This window comes from Lacerta agilis, chromosome 10 (assembly GCF_009819535.1).
Source record: "Lacerta agilis isolate rLacAgi1 chromosome 10, rLacAgi1.pri, whole genome shotgun sequence".
Lineage (NCBI taxonomy): Eukaryota > Metazoa > Chordata > Lepidosauria > Squamata > Lacertidae > Lacerta > Lacerta agilis.
Window position 1 is genome coordinate 15,615,849 of NC_046321.1, and position 24,542 is coordinate 15,640,390.

General features: G+C 41.5%; 1 protein-coding gene across 3 annotated transcripts in view; it reads left to right on the forward strand.

The window, feature by feature from the left end:
* ADA2 (adenosine deaminase 2) overlaps positions 1-24,542 on the forward strand; it is a 76,253-nt gene that overhangs the window by 22,064 nt on the left and 29,647 nt on the right. For 2 of the 3 annotated variants that reach the window (XM_033161658.1, XM_033161660.1), the window contains exons 1-3: positions 9,240-9,354; positions 20,552-20,880; positions 22,536-22,761. In XM_033161658.1, the coding sequence (XP_033017549.1) occupies positions 20,568-20,880; positions 22,536-22,761 (539 nt within the window). In that variant the 5' untranslated portion in view covers positions 9,240-9,354; positions 20,552-20,567. Of the gene's footprint in view, positions 1-9,239; positions 9,355-20,551; positions 20,881-22,535; positions 22,762-24,542 lie in introns of those variants that run through there. The other variant, XM_033161659.1, reaches the window with a different exon arrangement.

Genomic DNA, 24,542 nt, shown 5'->3' on the forward strand with positions numbered 1-24,542 from the left:
CGTCATCGTCAGCATAATCATAATCATCATCACTGACCACTGGCCTTGCTGGCTGGGAATAATGGAGGGCTTCAGATTCCTCAGAGCTATCTTTCTGAAACACAGGAGGGTAAATGACTTTTATATGCTAATCCCTGCAGCATTACGTATTTGCATCTCAAAACAAAACACCGGTGCAAGTTTTATTCAGACTTAAATTTAAAACATCAAGTAAAACTCATACAAGCAATCAGCAATAGGACAACTAGATGAGATGGCAGGAGATCCATAATCAGATCTCCAACACTTTTCTAAAAGCTTTAAAAGCAGCCGCAGTGGCCAGGGAGCAAATTGGGTTGGGGTCATGAGGCTGAGGGGGAACTGATTAACCCTTTTGCAAATGCTGTTTTTCTTCTCTAAATCCCCCACCCCTGAAGCTATTATTTGCTTCTCAGGGACAAACATGCAAGTACCATATGGGTCCATTGGATATTGAAGAAGAATCCCACCTACTCTTAGACTCCAATTTCACAGGCTATTTAGAAAATATACTTTGTGCACTGCCTACCATCAGTTGAACCCTGGCAGGTCGGAGCAAGGACCCATCTAATCCTGTTTCCTACATGACCGACTAGATGCATTTGGGAAGCCCACAAGCAGGACATAAGGCAGCAGTGCTCTCTAAACCCAACCCAACTCATTGCAACTGGTATTCCGTAGCATACTGCCTATGAACATAGAAGAGTGATATGTTGGGCAGTGTGTGAAACTTGTAGAAACTCAAATTGGCCAAACAGTTCCAATAATGCCTGTAATGAAATCTGTACACACATGCTCTTAGTAATAATAATTAGAAAACACTACAGAGCTTTCATTCTATGGCCCAAAGAGACCTGGCAATATTATGTAAGTTGGTCTTCTGAAAGTTGGTCTTTCAATATCTGGTATTTGCTGATTTTCTTTTTCCCCTTCCAAACGGCCTTTTGCATCAGCTCTGTGCACAAGCCATAGCACAATAACTGCTGACCATAACTAGCTTCAGTAGCAGGCTCCTGCTTAGCATATCTTTTATTCGGATGCTTGGTCCACAGAAAAGTTGAGGATTTAAGCCTCCCTTTTCTCTGCCTGCTTGTCCATCCCTTATTAATTAACTCTTCAGTCTACAGTCTTTTCCCAGCATGCTTGCCTTGCCTCTCCTTTAAGTCAGAGAGACAAAACCAGCTGCAGCCCCAAGGTGGTCTCCGACTGTTACAATCTGTGCTCCTTTCTGGCAGTTATTTAGTGCCCCTTTTGGGTTGTTCCCCCTCCCTGCTTTCCCTTTTCCTTTGTCTCATTTTCTATAAGGTTCCATCTAGGTTTTCCCTAGAGTTCTCTTACCCCATGTCATTACTTAGCCTGTAAGATCTGCAGGGATCTCTGCTTGCAGGCCTTGGGATCTGTGATTGGGGCGGGGGTTGCAAAAAGAGAGAGGAGCTAATCAATTCAGAAAATCATTTGGGTGGCAACCTCACTTGACAGCCTATTTTCTTCCTTTCCACTTAGATATCAAGCTGGTTGAGAAGGGCTCTGGGGAACAAGGGAGGCGGCAAGAGCTGCTTCTCTGTAAGCGCATCTGTGTCTTTCATCAGCTGGACTCAGGGAATAACCACTATCTGGGGGTGGGGGGGGTTGGGACAGGGAGTGGAGAGAATCTTTGGAATGGATAGGCTAAAGCTGTTCCCTATGTTTAAGTCTGATGAGTTCCTGCTCAGTAGGGGGGTGGTTATGATAGGCTTTTCTCTAACTTATATTAATGGAAAAGTCAATGTATTATCAATCATCAGTATTTTATTAAATTTTTATCCTGTTCTTCCCCCCCAATGAACTCAAGGCGATGTGCAAGGGCATTGCTAGGTATTGACAAGATTATTTAGCAAAATTTATATACCATTGGATTGCAAGAATACCTCTTAAGAGGTTTATAAAAATAAAGGATTAAAATTATCAATAAAAAGCAGTTAAATAAAAACATTAAAATCAGCAGTAGCTAAAAAGAGAGAAAACACATGTAACTTGTACGTGTCTGGACACGCATGCCTACATAAAGTGGGCTCCAAAAAGAATATTGTGAAGGTGCCTGCCAGATGTCAATAGGCAGGGAGTTGCAAAGTGTAGGAGCTACTTGTAGGAGGACAGTTGCCTGACACAAATTTACACCTGGGCAAATTAAGGAGGTGGGAGGGTGTCTCACTGGCACCGTATTTTCCCATTTAAGCAAAGCTTTAAAATAATTGACGATTTAAAATGGGGCAGGAGATACAGGACTGGGTGCGAAAGATGGAGGCATTGGATCCCATGGGCAACCTTCTAACAACTGTCCTGGCACTGTTCATGCTTTTTCCAGTAGACCATGACTGGCTATGGGTCACACAGTAAGCTCTGTGGCAGAGCAGAGTCTGTCCTGTTCTCCCTAGTGTAAGTACCGTACTTTGAATCAGCACACTACACTGGCTCTCACTGTGCAACACACTTACGGTACATCCTAAACTTTCAACGGAAACGGCCCTTACAGCAACAGTTCAAGTGCAACTTACCATGAGAACCAAAGATGGTTTTGAGGAAACTCAGTACATTAGAAGAGAGAGTACAATTATTAAACCACCAGCAATTCAGGTCTCTCTCTGGAAATAAATGTTAAGATAAGAATAGATAACAATGCTCAACAATCAACTATCCAAAATTCAGCACATGAACTTCACTGTTACTTACCTCTTTTGGAGCTAAATATACAGTGGTACCTCAGGTTACATACACTTCAGGTTACATACTCCACTAACCCAGAAATAACACTTCAGGTTAAGAACTTTGCTTCAGGATAAGAACAGAAATTGTGCTCTGGCGGCGCAGCAGCAGCGGGAGGTCCCATTAGCTAAAGTGGTGCTTCAGGTTAAGAACAGTTTCAGGTTAAGAACGGACCTCGGGAACGAATTAAGTACTTAACCAGAGGTACCACTGTATGCACATGGAATATTTTGGAGGGAGGGAAGAGATGGGAATTTTTGTTACACATTGTATACACTTGTACTTTTGTAATTTTAAAAAAATAAAAATAAAAATGATTTTAAAATGCAATTTAACATAAAATAATACCGTAATACAAGAGTGCATACAGCCACAAAATGGAGTCAGAAATAGGATGAAATTTAAAAGCCTGTTTAAAAAAGTCAACATAAAGGTTAGCAAAGAAGTGATCAAGTGGGCTTCTCTAGGGAGCAAATTGCACAACAGTGTTGCGGCCATACATTAAGTGTGTATACATTAAGCTCTGTTAACACCTGCTATTGGGGAAAGAAGAAGACAAAAGGTAAACAGAATTAAAGTACCCTCATGTTTGTTAATATAGAAGGACTGGAAATAACTAAGGCTGCAATGATGTGCACACTTACTTGAGAGTAAGCCACACTAAAATTAGTGGCATAGGCTTCATAGTAAACACACATAGGATCAGGATGCATGAGTACATAACATGTATCTGTTAATATGGCAGTGTCTGTTATGTACTAGATTGGACAAAATATCCTTCTGCAAAACTAAAAGTAATCCTGTTTTTATTTTGGCTTGGAGGCTACTTTAAAGCTTAATTCATATTTAGGCATGTAAAAGCAATAGAATGTTGTGATGCTACAGCCCATGGGAACAAACAATTCCGTCACATCTGGAGAACCTTGTGCCTTGCATTAATTGCTCCCTTTGGAGACTAGGAGCCTATATGCATACGAGGTCATCATTTGGCTGACTGACAGGGAAGTGTCAAGTTTATGTGGGCTAAGCCTTTTCTGCTTTGTGCAGATGAGGCGTTGAATGTGTCATTTTAACGATATTGGTTTGAGTGCTCTGCTGGGTGCAAGCACCATTTGTTTCAATGAGGCTGGACGCTGCAAAGTATTTTGAGGATCAGGCTGGCCATCTGTTCTCCAAAATCCACTTGGTAATAATGTAATCCTTACCATGTGCTACATAAACGAAGGGGCATATCTACACTACAAATTTCAGTAGATTTCACTGTTATTTCTCTCCCCCCCCACACACACACACTGGACACTCTGGGAATTATAGTTCTGTAAGAGAAAGTTAACCCGGTATTCTCAGCACCTCAGCAAACTATAATTTCTTTGATTATTTTTGATTATTTTTATAATTAATGAGGAATCAAACCAATATTTGTCTGCAGGATAGATATAGCTGTGTGGATAACATCTGTTCTATCATTTATCTAGGTTGATATTTGCAAGACACCTCAACAGAAGTACAACCACTAGACCTGCTACTGAAATCCACTACATCCTGGTTTGGGGGACCAGTTAAGGAGGCTGTCTTTACAAAGATATACCGGTATATAAAATTTTTACAGTGCCAACAGGCCCCACAGTGGTTAGCAGAGGATGCAAACAGATATGGATTAGGTGGAGTACAGAAAATACATTTCATCAAATCCAAACTGTTACTCATGGAGATCCAGAACTTGAAGCTTACAAAATACCAGAGATGACCAGAACGTGCTTTGCTGACCACTGAGTGAATTAGTAGGCCTAATAATGAATGGTTGTATCACAGTCTATGTTGAAAAAACTCTTAAACGTTATCTGCTATCAAGGTGTAACCAAATGCCATAGCAAGGGAGGCAGACTGTATAGAAGCCTGATGTTGGTCACGACATCAATAAAATATTATCCTGTGACTAATGCAGAAGAAATAGATCAACATAATGGAACGAACTTTTAGGCCACAATGGAAACCCCCACAACTCCTGTTTTCCCTGACCATTGGCTATGCTGGCTGGGATAGATGGAAAGAGAATCACAGGTTCACCTTAGAAAAGGTTAATAGCTGATTTGTGTGAATTGGATGATTGGCACTATTTTGTGGTGGTTATGTAATCTTTGTATATTGAGACAGTACCCTTGCCAGATATTACCTGCTGCAGTTTTGTTGCAGAATCAAAGATTGTTCAATATGACATACCTGATGGACTTGTAATAGACAATACAGCTCAATTTAAAGCAGCAGATTTTCTGCCACATCACCACTAGTTAATTTTTTCCTTCAAACAAGCAGAGAGGCAAAGAGGGCAGTAAGGACTGCAAATAAAATCTTGAGATAGAACGACCCACATATTGCTCTTTTAAGCTACAGGCCAAAATCACTAATGGCCAGGAGAGTGCTATATTAATGAGAAACCTTAGATATGAATCTTATTTCAGAATGTCCTGACCTGGAATAAGTACCTTTCCAATTATCAAACTAAACTAAAGTAGGATTTCTGTAACTGGCAATTCAGTGAGAACTACCACATTTAGAGCCAGGAGGGGGAGAGAGAATATCAAACTTGGTGGAAATAGGGCTGGTAAATTCCAGCTTTTAGCACATGGGGGGAGGGGGAAATGAAGCAGAGATCATATTTTGCACAGGTAAAATATGGAATACTTAACAGAAATGGTTGACATCATTTTCCTATTCCTGAGAAAGTGCCATCACCAAATGCACAAGTGGTTCCTGAAAAACTGAGCTCATTTACTAAGATTCTGCCAGTTATTTTACTAGTCAGATTATCACTTGCATTGCTTGAGTTATTTGGAAGCCTTTGAGATTTAGAGATGCTTGACTGAAAACCTGAACTACAGGATATTTCAATAGTGCTGATATATGTAATTATTTTCTTAATGAAAGGGTAATGTGTGGATAGTGCCACTGTATGTTTTTTTCCACTAGATGGCAGTTGTATTGGGTTGGAGTTGAGAGTTTCCTGCAAGTGTTACATTCTTGTCAGGGAGAGACATTAAAAGTTACTGCCTAGCTTCTCAATCGCATGTCTAAGAATTGTACACTCTGGGGACCTCATGGTGATGTGTGGGTAAGAAATCTTATAAATAAATAAGCTTTACATGACAGTGCTCTAATTCTCAAAGTTCATGAACTTCTCTAGATAAAACTTTCACTCATATCTTTCTGTTATCCATTCCCAATTGGAGACTGCTTTTATTAAGTTTTCATGAACTTCTCTAGATATAACTTTCACTCATATCTTTCTGTTATCCATTCCCAATTGCAGACTGTTTTCATGGAACTATGATATCATTTGCTGCTAGATTTCTAAATAGGTTTGGATCAAGGGCAATGATTCTGTTCATAAGGCTGCCAGAATAGCAACTTATCCAACTCTTCAACATTCCAAAATCCTTGTTGGTAGTGGCTTTACACCTGCCACTGAAACTAAATTTATTATATAGTAGCTGGAGCTATTCAGAAATGCAGAATAACATCTAGTCCAGCATGGGGCTGCCATATGTCCAGATTTTCTAGGACATTACTGGGATTTAAAAGGCAGAATTGACTTCCGGGGGGAAGCAAGCAGGACATAAATGCAACAGCACTCTGCCCATGTGTGATACCCAGCAACTGGCATTCAGAAGCAGATTGTTTTTGACAGTGGAGGTAGAACATATCCAGCATGGATAGTATATAACCTCATCATTCATCAGTTTATCTAATTCTCTTTTAAAGCCATCACTGCTTCCTGTGGGAGTGAGTTCCATAGTTTAACTATGCACCACATGAAGAAGTACTTTCTTTTATCTGTCCCAAATCTCCCAACATTCAGCTTCAGAGGATGCCCATTATGAGAGAGGCAAGAAAGCTGTTCTTTAGCCACTTTCTCCATGCCATGTATCATTTCGCAAACTTCTTATGATGTCCCCTCTTACTCATATAGTCTCTAAACTAACAAATGCTGCTCCATCCCCTTGATCATTTTGGTTGCCTTTTCTGAGGTAGATTAGGCTGAAAGATAGTGACTTGTCTAACTACCTAGTTAGGTTAGTCTAGCTATATGGCGGTGGGAAGACTGGGTCTCTCCACACTGCTGGCCTGATACTTTAACTACTATAAGCACACAGCTTTCTTAATTGTTTATTTCAATTGAACTCGCTCTGTCTTCTGGTCTTGGAGTGGGCAACACTCTACTTAAAAACAAATAAAAATACAAACTAGAAATGAAGGAAGTCATCCCATAGAGCAGGTGTAGGTAGACTTCAGGCTTTCAGGTTCTCCTTTCTTTTTTTTAACTAGGAATTCCAATATCTACTGACCTGAACCAGGTGCAAAATAGTAGCTGGAGTGGTAGAACACCTTGCATCTAAATGCTAGCCTTGTAGCTATAGCCAATTCCATGCAGGTGAAGAAGTAGGCTGGTTAAGGAGGGATGTAGAGTTCTCTTCCTACTCTGAGTCTATTATAGAACCCTGTAGTCTGCTAGAGAAAGAAGGCCACCTTCTCTGTGCCCTGCAACAAAATGCCACAGACTGCTGCAGGAGGGATAGAACAATCTGTCCTTCCTCTGCCAGCCCCAGCAGGTTAGCATTTTTTCCCCAGGCTACTAACTTTTGGAGTCTTATTTACAAGGTTGCTGGAACTGATCATCTGCATCCCATGACCCAAACACTGGGATGAGCTGCATATCTAACTATCTATCATCTATCATGTATATCCATCTATCTATCTGTGTTATTACAGGGACTCTAATAATTCTAATTTGTCATTGTTCAAACCACTGGAAGCCACCAACTATTGCAGAGTACCCTGTGATCTATTAGAATAACAACCTGATTTCTGCCCATCTTTGCCATAGAACCTTGAAACCCAGCATATGTGTGGTGGCATGAGCTGCAGTAGGCTGCAGCTTCCTTCATTTAATTCATGCTAAAAATATATGCTAAAATTAAAATCGCTTCATCAAGACTCATGAAAATACCTTATCTTAGTACAACCATTTCCCCTCCAGTATTGTCTCTTGGCTCCTGCCAACCTAGCAGTTTGAAAGCACGTCAAAGTGCAAGTAGATAAATAGGTACCGCTCTGGCGGGAAGGTAAACAGCATTTCCGTGCGCTGCTCTGGTTTGCCAGAAGCGGCTTAATCGTGCTGGCCACATGACCCGGAAGCTTTCTGCAGACAAATGCCGGCTCCCTTGGCCTATAGAGTGAGATGAGCGCCGCAACTCCAGAGTCATCCGCGACTGGACCTTATGGTCAGGGGTACCTTTACCTTTACCTATGGTCTCTTTTGACTGCCAGCAACTGCCTGTGCTGCTGGGCAGAGGTCTTTTCCAGCCCTTATGAAGACACCAGAGTTGAAAGTAAACATGGTGCTGGAGCTCTGTGAATAGGGCTGCCTACATTTTCAAAAGAGCCTTAGTAGCAGGTGCAAGGAGTGGACTTGGGTTGGGACACTGGTGAAGGTGCAAACCTTTGCTGCCTCTGCACCATTTCCCAATTAAAATTGCTTTCCCAAAGCTGCTATTTGCCCTGCAGCACAAAACAAACAATACAGGTTTTGCATTAGATTTGTATGCTTTGTCCCATAGAGCAAATAGCAGTTCAAGATTTTTTTTCACTGGGGAAATGGCTCTAGCGGGAATGCAGAGTTAAACCCATCTTCCTGTAATGCTATGTCCCAATTCATTTCCCCCTTATTTTATTTATTTTATAAAAATGTATACACTGCTTGAATGTAAAAAAACACACACACACACACACACACACACACACCCCAAAAGCGGTTTACAAAAGATAAGAAAGTAAAATCAAGAAAAATTCACAACCATACTTTAAAACATATAGAACTTAAAATACTAAAACAGATTAAAATTACCTCAACTTTCTATTCATTTTATTGCAGCAGCTATTAATGCTTTAAAAATCAGAACCATAGTGGGGCTGCACCTGCCATTAAAAATATACACTGGAGAGCTTTTTGAAATGCATGTAGGGCCTACAGCATTATATATCTTGCTTAGCCACACTACTCTAGATCTGAGAATTTCCAGCTTTAGCATTCTCTGTTCTGTTTTCATTTCATTGCTTGCTTGCTTTTGGTGATCACAATTTGACTTTCCAACCAAGTACTGTATGCTTGTTTTGCAAAAACTGACATTTCTGCCTAGATCTGATCTTTTGAATAGTCTTCCTCAAGTAAGTTTCACTTGTTCAAATGTGAGAGCATTTCCACAACCAAAATGCCACGTCAGCATTAAACAACTTCAGCAAAATGAAGTTAAATTTCAGCAGCTGGTTTTACAGCCAGCAGACAACAGATCTACAACTTCCCACAGCCTGCAATATCGACAGAGAAAACGTTGCAGCAGGGGAGGAGGGGGACAGGGCTGGGCTTTGGGTGAATGGGTGGAGAAATGTATCCGATTTAGAGGAGAGGCGGGGTTGGAGGTGGGAGCAGGTGGCAAGTTGTTTATCTGCTCAGCTGTTGTGCATGGCCTGACAGAGACAGACAAAAGCAGCTGAGAGGAGGAAGGAAATAAAAGGTCTCCCTCACACTCTACCTTAAAGGTTTGTAACTATAGTACTAACAGCACCCAGAGAGTAATTTGCTTGGAGCAGAGGCCTCGACAGAGCCCTGGGGTGTGTGTGGCTTACTTAGTCTCTGCAAGGGCCCTGGGTATGCCCTCAGCATGTGTTAGAGCAGTATATTATTGTACAGGGTTTCTGATGTGCCTTAATGGAACCACACAATATTTGCTGATATATATATATACTCATGCAAGTGCCCTGCTGTGTGCCAGCAGGAGCTTTGGCAATGGTCTCAAAGACATTAGTCGCTGCACATGCTAATGTGCAGGCAGCATCCCCTAGGATGGGGCAGCTGTGCCCCTGCCACTGCTCATGATAGTAAGCCTTGTGATGTGCCTGTCTTCTAAGTGCCTTGGCAAAACCCTTTGGGGACTTGCTAGCAGGCCAGGGAGCCTGGTTCAGGCTGGAAGCAGCTTTATTATTGGCCTGAGTTTTGCCAACTGCAGGTTATCTTTCCAAGACTAAATATTTCTACTTTACCCAGAGCCATGAACTGCTGTGGGTGTTTTTGTATATTTATTATTATTATTAGTAATGATTAGTTTGGTGTGCAAGCTGAAATAATAAACACAGAAGGGGAAATACTAAGATGAGGCTTAATTTGCTCAAATGGCTTTAGACAAGTTTTTATTTTCTGTTTCAGTTTCAGTTTTTATTTTGTTTTCATTCTCATGTTGTTTCAGCAGAAGATGTTTATACCTAACTGGAAGGCAGGAGGTTCCAGGTTCTATAGCAGGGGCAGAAGGCAGACGGGCTAAACTAATAGATCACAAGGTGATCACACAGTTTCTGATGTGAGAAGAGATTCTTACCCCTTAATTGTTATTGACTGAGAACTGATTCAGACAGCCACTGAGAACATAGGTAAAGGTAAAGGGACCCCTGACCACTAGGTCCAGTTGCAGACGACTCTGGGGTTGCGGCGCTCATCCTACTTTATTGGCTGAGGGAGCCAGCGTACAACTTCCGGATCATGTGGTCAGCATGACTAAGCCGCTTCTGGCAAACCAGAGCAGCGCACGGAAATGCCGTTTACCTTCCCGCCGGAGCGGTACCTATTTATCTACTTGCACTTTTGAGGTGCTTTCAAACTGCTAGGTGGGCAGGAGCTGGGACCGAGCAACAGGAGCTCGCCCCATCATGGGGATTCGAACTGCCGACCTTCTGATCAGCAAGCCCTAGGCTCTGTGGTTTAACCCACAGCGCCACCTGCGTCCCACTGAGAACATGTTGTTCAGTTGTTCAGTCGTGTCCGACTCTTCGTGACCCCATGGACCAGAGCACATAGTCGAGCACTTAAATGCTTAGTAGTACTGAGAACATAGTAGGCACTTAAATGCTTGTCTAATGGTGCCTCTAACTGAATGGGGAGGGGGTGAGAAGCACTGGCAGCCTCAGGGAGCTGACAGAGGACTGGATTTAGTTCATGGTGTTTGGGCAAGCTTTAAGGGGGTTGAGGGAAGCTGGGTGAGCTGTAATAGGAGGGGGGAACTTGGTGAGCAGTTGGGCACAGGTCCTAGTAATTCTCTCTCTCTCTCTCTCTCTCTCTCTCTCTCAGAATCAAGGCAAACATTTTTTAATTATACATAATGGGATGCAGAGCATGGGAAAATGAGCTATGCCTCTCATCTCTGGTAGTATCCCAGGCACTCACATAGTCAGTCCATTCAGCACTCATATATAGCTAATGCAAGTGCAAGTGAAAGGTGATGTGAGTGGAGGGGATCTCAGCAATGAAACACTGCAGGAAATGTAGTTTCTCTGCCACAAAAACACTACCATAATGGAATACATGCAACAGTCTGCACCATTTTCCTTTACAACAAGCCAGTTGTCTGGAAGGGCTATTAGCCTCTATCATTATCTGGGATGCTTTCTGGCTTGTGTGTGCAAAAACTTTATGTGGGGGGGGGGGGGAATCACCAAGTAAAACGAGGGATTTTCACTTTTGGAAATAGGGTAACTACTGTGAGTAGTTCTGGGGGAGTGGGACGTTGCTGGTTTTATTTAAGAACCTAACACATAACTTGCTAGGTACCACTCAGCAAGGAACATATGAAGCTACCTTATACAGAATCAGATCATTGATTCAGCTAACTCAGCATTGTCCACAAAGAGGTTTTCCAGAGTCTCGCACAGGTATCTTCTCCCAGCCCTTCCTGGAGATTGAACGAAATTGTTGCTTTTGCAGCTATGCCACTGAGCTTCTCTTTTTATTAGTAGAGTGCGTGCTTTGTACGTTTTAGGTCCTAAATCAAATCGTCTCAGCAGAGTTGAACTGCCTGTGCTTAAAGGTTTTGCGGAACAGCCTGCACTTAAGTTCTTGGAAGCACAGTTTTCTGTCAGGCAGAGTAGCTAATTCAGCAAGGTCCAAATTGCTTGAATACATTCAGTGTTAAATAGCAAAAAAACAAACGAAAAACCAACCCAACAACCCAGAAACATTTATTTAAGAGCACTGAGTGTATTTTTTGAAAACACTGCATGTGCTTTTTAAAACGATTGATCAGAAGTATGACATCATTATGAACAAGGAACAAGGTATCACAAAGCTACTTCCTCATTCTGCGCACCTGCATTAAAAATCCCTGCTCATCTATAAAGTTCCTCAGGCGCCTAGGATAAGCTATAATAGCCCTTTTCAGGCATTCAAAATTACTTTCCCCAATATGTCTTACAAATATCAAGCTAGATTTAAGCTTATTGGTGTCTCTGTCATCTTTTCTCTCTTACATCATGGATGTAGACTTATATTAGGAATCTATTTTCTTTATTATCTTATAAATGCTATTGCAACAAGTTAGTCATGGCTTTGGCTAGAACAATAAACTTATGAACCTGAACTTGACTCTTGGAGTGCTCTACTGTTTTCAGAAGGCGAGCAGGAAGCAATTGTGGGATGCAACTAATCTGCCGTACCTTTCTTCCCACCCCCAAGTCTGAGGACCTGTTTTCACTTATACCAGTTTTACAGTTATGGCTTTCATCAGGAGATCATGGTAATTGCTGAATGTGTTCTAAAGTGTTCTCTTCTAGAACAGGCTTCCATCTCAGAACTACAGCTCCTAGGGTTCCCAGGGACAGGGAATGGCTGTTAAATCAGTTTATGTCTGCTGTGCAGAGTTGGGGACCACCTGTGGCCCTTCTGATATTGGAGTCTAACTCCCATCATGACTGATCATTGGCCATGGTGGCTGGGACTGATGGAAGTTGGGAGTCCCAACAACATCTGGATAGTTGCAAGTTCCTCGTCCCTGTGTAGGGTGTAGATCAGGCATTCCCAACCTTCAGCCCTCCAGATGTTTTGGACTACAATTCCCATCATCCCTGACCACTGGTCCTGTTAGCTAGGGATCATGGGAGTTGTAGGCAAAAACATCTGGAGGGACAAAGGTTGGGGATGCCTGGTGTAGATATACCCAGTGAGGCTATAGCATACATTTCCTTTCCTTTCCTTTCTTTTACCAGATGTGAGGAACCCATGACCCATCAGATGTTTGATTCCCACCAGCCTTGCAGTCTGGCAACATCTAGTGAGCCAGTTTCCCCATCCTTGTTATATGCTAATTTGCCTAGCTCAAAGGTGCTGCATGTTGACCCCTCTACCTATCTTCTGTTACTTGTTTGGTATCCCCCAGGCCCTTTGGCTTTCACTAGTATTTATGAGAACTCATGCTTCCCTTAATGCCAAACTGGTAACCAGGTGATGGCAGGTAGGAGGATACAACGTAGAAGCCGCAGGGTATGGAAGATTTCCAACTGATTGTGTTGACTTTGATTGAAATGCAAGGCATTGAAATGGAAGGGGGGGGGTGGACTATTCACTCAGCCTCCTCCAGGCCTGGCTGCTCTAAGGCAAGCTCATCATGTGAAAGAGGTCTTTGTGTCAAGCTCCCTTGGCCCTCTTGTGTTGCATGCCAGCAGGTAGCAATTGTTAAGATCCTCTGAGCGGGGTCAGAGTGGAAGGAGGCAAAAAATGGCTTCTGTTGTCATATAGAACAGGGATCTTCAGAGGTCTTGTCTATAGCAACAATGCTGCAACCCTGCCCAGCCTAGCCTTTCCAACTTCCAAAGGACATTTTCTTGCTCTTTGTTAGCTTATTCTGGGTGGGTGAGATTCCTGTGTCAGCAGCAGAGAAGCTTAACAAAATAAAGCACAGCTTAGAATAAGAAAGGGAGGGGGGGGGGGTTGATCTAGTCCTGACTGTTGTTCTCAAGCAAAAAATGATATGCCCAAAGTGCTCATTACCAACCTGTTTAGCACAAATAAGCCCCTGGAAATGCATCCTGAGATGGAGTGTCCCAGGTTTTGTCTACCTGCAGATGAAGGCAATTCCATAAATGGGAACACGCTACATGAAGCGTATTTCTAGGAGCATCTGATACAATCTAGTTGCAAGATTATTAATTGCAGGGATTTTGGTTTTTTTTTTTTTGCAATTAGAACTTCTGGATGAGTAAATCCATAAAAATATTTACTATATTAGTTTAATAATTCCAGCCTGGTTTGTCCAGTCTCCAACCGCAATCATATATTTGTATTGTTTATTCTTCCTGGAACTTCTTTATTACAAATCTGTGTAAAATAGGCAGACTATGACAGTGATTAACAATTCAGAATATAATGTGCATGGCAGGCCTTTACTGTAGCCTTCTGAGAACACATATGGGAAATCACAACTTCTGAAAGTTCAAATACATTGAGATCATTTTATATAATGACTTGTTTGAACAAACAAAATTAACGGTAAGTGGTGTAAACTACTCTGAAAGCCCATGGCCCATATATATGATGCAACAGTTTGTGCAGTTTGGACTCTGGTTGTGTGTCATGATGGATGCCTATTGGCTAGTGCCCATAACATAATTGGTGATGATGAGTGACATAACTCTGTCCTCTGTTTGCACTTTGTTTACTTCTTTATACAAAGCATAGAATCATAGAAATGTTGAGTTGGAAGGGCCTCCAAGGGTCATCTAGTCCAACTCCTTGCAATACAGGAATCCTGCCAACAAGTATCCCCCTAGATAGGTTCAGACTACCAAACTTCTGGTTAACAGCCAGACACATTGACGCATTCCATGAAGTCCTTACAAAATAAAAGCAACAGCATCATAAACCAAAATATAAACTCTCCTTTGTTTATTAATCCTTTATTTTTCTACCCCACTTTTACTCTCTCTTGATTCCTATGAGAGTGAGGGTGCACCCATATTTCCCTTTTTAAGACAGAAGTGTCAGAGACCAGCAAGGCATTTCTTCCTGTGCTGGATTGGGACTGATGTGCCCATAGCACTAAGGCCTCGTCCACACTACACATTTACCGGTAAAGCAGAATTATTCCACTTTAAACAGCCATAGCTTCCCCCAAAGAATCTTGGGAAATGTACTTTGTTAAAGGAACTGAGAGCTGTTAGGAAATCCTTATTCCCCTCACAAAGCTACAATTTGAAGAGTGGTTTAACAATCAATCTCTCTTCCTAGAGAGCTGTGTGAATTGCAGCTCTGTGACAGAAACAGGGGACTCCAAATAACTCTCAGCATCTTTAATAAATTGCAGTTCCTAGGATTCTTTGGGTGCAGCCATGACTGTTTGAAGTGATGTTTCCATACATCCTTTTTAAAAAAATCATTTTTATTGAATTTTCCACTTTAACAAATCAATTAAATCACATTAAATATTCCAAATTATACATAAACATATCAAATAGTCCAAATATTCTGCCAAATTATAAATTTTTGTACTTCTCATGCTTCAAACTTGGAGGGCTCTGATCAACATCAAATTTCTGTTGCATTCCATAGTCGTTTCCGATGATTCCCCTAGTTCTTTCTGATATTATCCTTCATTCTTTCATAGCCTCTGAGTTGTTCCCACAAGCGAGATAAAACAAACAAAGATATGTTACTGTGTGGCTTTAATGTCTATGATTTTCCTGTAAATTGCAGTGCCTCCTCACACATTGGTGCTTCTGTCAAATCCAAATATCCTTTCAGCTGGCAGCTGTCATCTCACACAGTTCTGATAGAATCCAAACTAAGCGACAACTCAATAACTTTTCCAAACCGGCTGCTTCAAACTTCAGCCTTTTCAGGGGAGGATTACCAAGTCAAGCTGGAAATACAAATGTAATGAGATACTAGATATTAAAGGCTTACCTCCCCCTATGACTTAGTAGTTCCGCAGCCCAGTCTCGATCTTCAACATGGCGGATTTCCTAATTAGAGCTGTGTCACTCCCCACAAACCAAGAAATGTCCAGGAAACAGTCCAAAATCCATTAATAAAACATCCAACAGCTAACAAGGTTCTGCCTCTGCCTGGTATCCACATATTGGAGAACTTTTTATCCTCTTCCAAGCAAATCAAACGCCTTATTATATAATATTTCCATTTCCACACGGTTTAAAATTTTGAAGCCATATTATGTCCACGAATATAAAACTTTCAAATCTCGCTTGTTATAAATGATGAAAACGGTCCTTCTTGGAGGGGTTTTTGCCCAGTAATATAATGTAGTGAAACAAAGTACAATAACAAGGAAGGCTCAACCCCCCCCCTCTTTCTGTCCCATTCCCACATACCAATTAGATGTTAAGCCTTCTTCCTCTCAATCTCCTTTAGCACCTCAGCGGTTGTTTAGCAAAATATTTCATCCCTCCTCATTTGAAGCATGTCCAAATCTTAAATCCAATTTTTCATCTTAAGAAATGGAGCTTGCTACGCTCACGAGAGACAGTGTCCAGGAGATCCTAATTCTCCTGGGTGCTTTGCATCCAATCCCCCCCCCAGCCCCAAAATCGAAGCCGAGTTGATGGGCAACTGGGTCATTCCATGAAAATGAGGGAAAAAAATTAATATTTTTTTTAAAAAATAATAATTTTTTTACATGTTAAGTTTGTGTATACATATCAAATTGTTTTGGCAACAAAACAAATTATTCCCAGAATGCTTCATTCCAAGATGGCCACCACCTGAATGTAGCACATGTTGCAAATGAATTTGTTTTTGAAGTTAGACATACATTAAAGGTAAGATAAAATCTATTCAAACCATGTAAACAATTATTGTAATATGTATACTGAAAGCTTAAAATGTCATCTTTTGATTGCAAATAATCTATATTGCTCCAATTACATTTTTCATTGGTATTGATTGATTCTAATTATTGATGATGAAGCTGTAATGTGAGTTACCAAAACAAGTTATTTTTAGAATATCTTCCTGAATTGGAGCTTCAGAATTAAACTTTTCTGCATTTTCCTTCTAGGCAATAGATGCAATGTAATCATGTAAACATTATAATTTTATGTTACAGTTTGTGCCCTACAAACACTATCAACATGTGTAACGCGAGTTACCGCAATTATGGTAACTCACGTTACAGTGCTCAAATTTTGCATTCTAATTGCTCTTTTTGGAAAATTACTTTTTGGAAAATTACACCTGTGTGGCACAGGATGAAATTCAAAGTGCTCACTGGAAACAAAACCAAGTAAGCTTGTTTACTTGTTCAATGTGGTATAGTGGGAAGCACCACCCATTGGTTCTTGCATTTGACAATTCTGATCATTCAAAGGAGACAGTGGTATGTTACATAGATTTCATTTTGCAGCACATTCGTAAAGAAGTTGACATAATTAATGTATGGTCTGATGGACCAAGCTCACAATTTAAGAACAAATATGTTGTGGCTGCAATTGCTGCTCTTGAAGAAAAGCACCACAAGAAAATAAGGTGGAACTACTTTGCTACATCGCATGGCAAAGGCCCAGTTGATGGCACAGGAGGGACCATTAAGTGTCAAGTTTGGAATGCAGTGAGAGCAAGAAAGCAAATAGTTTTCAACAGTGGCGTAGCAAGCCTCTGCGCTGCTGGGGGCGGCGGCGGTGCAGAGGCACCCCCCCTGGGGGGAGGGGCACGGCGCGTGCATCGTGACGTCATCGTGACGTCACGGCGCACATGGATGCAGAAAGGGGGAATTTCCCCCTTTCCGCGGCTTTTTTTGGGTGGGAGTGGGCCAGCGAGGAGGGGGTGACAAGCGTGACACCCCCCCTCGCTGGCCCACCCACCCCCCGCCGAAAAAAAACGGCGGAAAGGGGAAAAGGAGAAGCAGAGCAGGTACTTGAATGCGCCTGCTCTGCTTCCTTTCCCCCCCCTCCCAGCGGTTTATTTTGGCGGGGGTGGGCCAGCGAGGAGGGGGTGTCATGCCAGTGACAAGCGTGACACCCCCCCCTCGCTGGCCCACCCCCGCCGAAAAAAGCGGTGGAAAGGGGGAAAAGAGAAGCAGAGCAGGCGCTTGAATGCGCCTGCTGTGCTTCCTTTCCCGCCTCCCAGCGGTTTTTTTGACGGGGGGTGGGCCAGCGAGGAGGGAGTGTCATGCCAGCGTGACACCCCCTCCTCGCTGGCCCACCCTCCGCCAAAAAATAGCCGCTGGGAAGGGGGGAAAGGCGACATGCTCTCGTTCGGGGCCCGCCCGGCGGGGTGGGGTGGGAAGGGCCAGCCAAAGTGTCACCCCCTCCCCTGGAACTAGGGGCGGCCCGCCCCCCGTCCACCCTTGCTACGCCCCTGGTTTTCAGTGCCACTCAGTTTGTCACCACAGCAACTAAAGTCTCTATGGTGAAAATAGTGATCACACCAGGCCAAATCGTTAAAAGAAACGCTACGCTGAATACAATGAATATTTTCAAAAGTGCGCAGCCAGTGAAGGCCATATCAAAGATGCACCATATTAAGATTCTGGAACACAAACCTATTTGCTCCATACTTTCTAAAAATAGTGATGCAGTAACTAAGCAGACCTATGAAGTGGGAGTTCTACCTTCATTTAGTTCTAACCTTCCTACTGTTGCAAGTTCAACAGTTCCTGCTGATATTAAGCTTGGATCTTGGGTAGAAGTGAGTTATGAGGGAAATGTTTTTTCCAGGAACTGTGAAAGACATTAAAATTGTTGAAGAGCAGCAGGAGTACAAAGTTAGTGCTATGAAAAAAACTGGAAATTTCTGGACATGGCCTATGCCTGCTGATGAAATATTTTACATCCGATCTAAAGTCATTGGCGTAATTTCCCCACCTACTATGGTTAATTCAAGAGGCTATTATAGATTCTAAACTGTCTCTAACATTCATGTTTAAATAAATATTTGTCAACATTTCCTAAGTGACAAGAAAATAATTATTTACCTTCATAAAATTCCAATGTATGAAATTATTATTTGAAAAGTAACGCGAGTTACCATATGATGTAACGTGAGTTACCATGAGAAAAGTTATTCAATTAATAACCATTGAAATTTGAAATGCCTGACCACTATGCTATGAAAGGCAAGATTTCTGTAATACTATTGCCTAAAAAGTTTTTTTCTAAATTCCTCGTAAGAGGAGGAAAAAGAAAAAACGTGGGTACATAAAATTAGGCTGTCCAATTCATGTAACGCGAGTTACCACACAAAAATAATTTTTATTTTTAATATTTTGAAATTAATATGAAAAAGGTAATAGGTTTTTAAAATAACCAGGTATGTATTATATACACAATTATTTTATTCAAGATTGCTTCTCATTTACTATGTTTAGATATTACTTAATTGTAGTAATCATAAGTCAAATGTAACGCGAGTTACCATGGAATGACCCAACTGCGGATGAGGCAGTGTCTTCCCATACCCCTGGGAATATTTGGGAGGCTGATTACTCCCATCTCAGCCTCTAATGGAATTTTTCAGTCATCATCCATGGTGCCTCAAGCGGAAGTGGATGTTTCCATGCATCCTAATTTTATACATGTAAGTAAGTCTCACTGTATTTAATAGGCCTCTTACATAAGCGTATGTGTAAACAGTAGTTCCTCTTTGCCCTAACTCTTCATAAACATCACACATTTAAAACATGCCCCACCTCGAATGCTAGGAACTGCAGTTTGTTAAGGGCGCTGGAAATTGTAGTTCCCACGATACTTTGGAGAGGGTGCTTTATGGTGTGTACACAGTCTTCCCTTGCTTGAGCAGTGGTGTGTGTCTTAAATACAGGGACAATTAGCTATTTACAATGGAATTAGAATAGGTTCTGTTTCGCTTGTCCCCTATTAGAACAGTTTGTAGCACCAACCTGCTTTTCTATTTGCTGACTAGGCTCTGACTTTCTGCTTGTGAAAGCATTTTGCGTGCTATATGCAAGGATGGAAAAGTCAACAGTAAGTGAATTGCAGGCGTGTTTCTGCATGAGGCTTTCATGTAATCTTTCACTACAACCAGAGTGAGTTTTCTATAAATGCAGTGTGCTTGCTCCTAACTGAGTCAGTTTTCCCAAGGCTCTATGCCACAAGATCAGGTTGCTGCTCACTAGAATGTGGGGTGGGCAGAGGATAGCAGAAAGTTGTTGCAATAAGAAGCCAGCCATGGGATACATTAGGAGGGAGCTCAAAAATTGAAGTATATGTGAGGACACAATAGATGATGAGGGGGGAAATGTACTTAACTCCCAAGCCCTCTCACGTGTGGTTAACACTACTCTGCCAGACCACAACCCTACAGGGCTTTCAGAAAGATATTGAAGATACATCCTTTTTGCCAACTTTCCCTTGATGTTTTTTAATTCATTATTGTTAGCTTGCTTTTGCTATTGGTTTTGATTACATTTTAGCAATGTTGGGTGGGCTGCCTGTTTCATTAGTTGCTGACTTTCCAGTATGTTATTTTAATTGTATCTTTTGTATCATTGCTTTTTTTTTTATTGCATTTCTGTATTTTATTGTAAAAGGTAAAGGACCCCTGGACAGTTAAGACCGGTCAAAGGCAACTATGGGATTGCGGCGCTCATTTTGCTTTCAGGCCGAGGGAGCTAGCATTTGTCCACAGACAGCTTTCTGGGTCATGTGGCCAGCATGACTAAACCACTTCTGGCACAAGCTGCCTTGAAAGTGTTTACTCTCAAAAATGGCATATATAATTTCTAATTAAATACTGAGTATTAAATCCATGGCATTGTGTGCATTGTAAACAATGCACCGCTTAAAGGCAGGTTTGGTGAACATTAGGCTGGATTCCAAATATGGCCTTCCTGGCCTCTCTGTGTGGTCCCTTGAACTCTTCTCAGGCAATACCTCTCATTAGTTCTATTTTGCATCTATAGTGTTTTTAATTTTTATCATTTATTTTTGCGTCTGTGTTTTCTAGGTGCATCCCTCAAGTGATGTCTCAAGTAGCTCAGAGAACTAAATGGCCAGTGATCATCGTTTTCAGTTGGGTTTCTCTTTGTGTATCTATGCCATTATTGAATGAGCGGGACTTACTAATTGAAAAGGAGAATGCCAGTCGTGTAGGTGGAAACCTTGTGCTAACAGAACTTGAAGAAGATGCCAATAAGAAGCTCATGCATCTCAAAGAGAAGGAAGTAGATGAAGCTATGAAAACAGGACTGTTTCCACCCAGCATGCATTTCTTCAAAGCCAAACACCTCATTGATCAAAGTAATGTTTTCAGCATCTTACAAAAGATGCCCAAAGGTAGTAATTCCAACTTGCATTCTTATGGCATCTCTCCGGGTGTTGTATTAAGTGAACTTTTACAGAGGCTCATGTGATTATACTGGAAGATTCTGTATAACAGGAGTGGGGAACCTGTGGCTGGTAGGTCTTATAAGGCCTGTCAGGTCTCTGATTTGGCCTGTGAGACCATGTTGGGCAAACCACACCCACCAGTCAGTCACCTGACATCATACATTGTCAAGCACAGATTGCTCCTTAAAAGATAGCAGGCAGAAGCTTATTTATGATGTTAGTGCTATGGAATCATTTTTCAAGTCTTTTAAAGCAGGGTGTTGGAAAATATGCAAATTATAGCTTTCGATTTCTCTTATATTGAGATTGGAGCTTCAGGCCTATTAAAATCTTGAATGGATATTGGGGCACATAGTCTGTGTGAATGCTGCATAAAAACAAAGTTCATCTCCACCCATAGTTTATGTGAGCAATTTACTTACATGAGCATTGACACAGCAATGTTTCAAGTAAAAATCTATTCCAGGGCTCAGTAACCTTTTTCAGCTGTGGGCCAGTCCACCATCCCTCAGACCATGTGGTGGGCCAGACTATATTTTTTTTTTTGAGGGGGGGGGAATGAACGAATTCCTATGCCCCACAAATAACCTAGAGATGCATTTTAAATAAATGCACACATTCTACTCACGTATAAACACCAGGCAGGCTCCACAAACAACCCAGAAATGCCTTTTAAATAAAAGGACACATTCTATTCATGTAAAAACACGCTGATTCCCAGACTATCCGTGGGCCGGATTGAGAAGGCGAATGGGCCGCATCCGGCCCATGGGCCTTAGGTTGCCTACCCCTGATCTATTCCATGCCTTACCTGGAGATGCTGGGGATTGAACCTAGGACCTTCTGCATATAAAGCATCTGCTCTACCACTGAACTACAGCCTCTTCCAGTGGCCTACGAGTCCATTTGGAGCACAATCCATTTGTGTATATATATAAAATGTAGGTCAATGACCAGTAGAGAAGATAAGAAGAAAACAAAGCACATAAAACACAATAAAAGTATACTATTAAATATACAGTTAAAAACAATATAAAGTATTAATTTGAAAATTATTAATACTTTGCCTTGTTTTTTACCATTTTAATATAATTATTTAATATTTTCCATTTTTTAATATGGCCAAAATAATATAAATATACATCTGTGTAGCAGTACAATATTCCCAAGGGCTACCAGCCAATTTCTATTCAAGCATCAGTGTGGGCTGAGCTTTTGCCAAAACCCATCAGCTTCACTCAAATGTTGGTATTGCCTGTGAGACTGAACTGGATCATCTTCTTTTGTCATTTTTGACTGTTTGAAACTCTTTTCAGCACTCTGCAAAACTTTTAATTTTGATGGTTACTTGTGCTGGAGGATGCAGTCCATTCACCAGTGTTGAAGTAAGATTCATGTCAGTAAATGTGCTTCCTGTATGTGGAATGGGATTGGGGGATATTCTTGTCTTGTCTCAGGCAGGAAAATGTATCATTGACCTGTCTTATCCCATCACAGTCACACCATCACTAATACAATGACAATATAGATATCTTCAGTTTTTCCAAGTACTATTTAAACACTGTCTTGTTTTGTTACACTTGTCTCCTCCATTTCCACAGGTGGTGTTTTACACTTGCATGACTATGCTATATTGAGTGTTGACTGGCTAGTGTACAATGCCAGCTACCTGCCAAACTGTTACATCTGCTTCACCCCTTTATGGGATGTCCGCTTCAAGTTCTCCAGTCCTCTTCCTCCCAACGATCTGCCTCCTAATTGCTCTGAGTGGGTGCTGTTAGAAACCTACCGCAACAACCTGGAGGATATAACCGGATTTGATAAGAGGTAGGTGAAAGCTTGTGATTAGTCGCAAATGAATTCCACTGTTATTCTGCCTATTCAACTGGAGCAAGAGCTGGTTGCTATTTAAATACATTATATACATGCTACAATTTTATTCCATCTGAATCTCCACTTTGCCCTGTTAATGCAAGGCCTTCTTTATACCAATTGGACCCTTGGATGACAAGGGAGTAAAAGGTGTGTTAAAGGAGGATAATGAGACTGCAGAGAAGCAACAACTTTTCTGCATCTATCTTCACAGCAGAAGATATAGGGAAATTACCTGCACCTGAACTAACTTTCACAGGAAGGAGTTTGAGGAACTGAGGCAAATAGTGGTGGTGAGAGACCAAGTTCCAGGCCCAACAGACAAATAAACACCAACAAATTGTTGAGTCCAGATACCACCCACCCAAGGGTTCTCAAAAAATTCAAATGTGAAGTTGCTGGTCTTCTAACAGAAATATGTAACTTGTCCCTAAAATAAGCCTCTGTGTCTGAGGACTCGCAGAAGCCAATATGACACCAATTTTAAAAAAAGGGGGGGATCCTGAAAATTACAGTCCTGTTGGCTCAACTTCTGTCCCCAGGATATTCTTATTAAAGATAAAGCAACCAAGCATATGAAAGAACAAGTCCTGTCTCATGAGAGTATCAACAAGCATATAAATAGAGATTACCTAGATGACATTGTGTACCTGACCTTTCAAAAAGCTTTCAACAAAGTACATCACCAAAGACTTCTGAGTAAGTTTAGCAGTCATAGAATAAGAGATGAGTTCTTCTTGTAGATCAAGAACTACCGGTAGTTAATTAACAGGGAAGAGAGAGCAGGAATAAATGAACAGCTCTCCTGATGGAGGGAGGTTGAAAGTAGAATCCCCAATAAAGTTCTGCCATAAATTATAGGTATACCTGAAAGATTTTTGAATTAATTCAGTTAATTAGTTAATCTGAATTATATCGATCCAAGACCTGGCAGACAGCCATGTTTAAATCGTATTTTGCATACAGTTTGCATTCCGCTTACAGGAGATGAAGGTTGGAGGCAGGAAAATAGCGCCTCTCTCTGGAATGTACTAGCCATAGCAACTGCTTTGCATCGTCTTACTTACAAAGCAGTAGCAGCCAATTAATTCAAATGGGGTTGGGGGCTTGTTTTATTTTTTTATCTCAAATGCACTCTTACTTTCCTCATGTTTTCTGTATATGGTGAAGGAGGAGAAAACCAGGGCAGCTTGATTTACAAAAACTTTAGTGCCAGAACACTGCAGACTTTAGAAGTTAATTCAAAAGCTAACAGTGAGTGTATACTTGACACATATTGGTGCTATAGTAAAGCTGCAGTTTTATGCTCACTTACCAGGGAGTAAGTCCTGTTGATTATGGCGAGATCTGAGTAAACATGCATAGGATCAAACTGCTGCCCTCTCTGCCCCACAGAGGACCATGCTGCCCAAAGCTTGTGATAAAGACATTTACATAGTATCTTCCTGCCTCCCAATTTACCATGAGATCTTTCTTATCCTCCCCTCCCCCTGCCTTCCTCTGTCCCCTGAGCTTGAGGAGATTCTGTCTTTTAAAATTCCCATTATTTGGCTCCTGCACTTCAGATAAGTTTGCAAAAGATGCCTCTGGCACTTCATTCATTCCTGGTTTTGAGGATCACCTGGTTGCTATGTCACCACATAAGCAGTTCTCTGAATAGGCCTGAAATGCCAGTTGCTGCCATATACATGTACATAAACTAGTTGAAAATGCTGCTCTGTGTCCCCTTCTCTAGC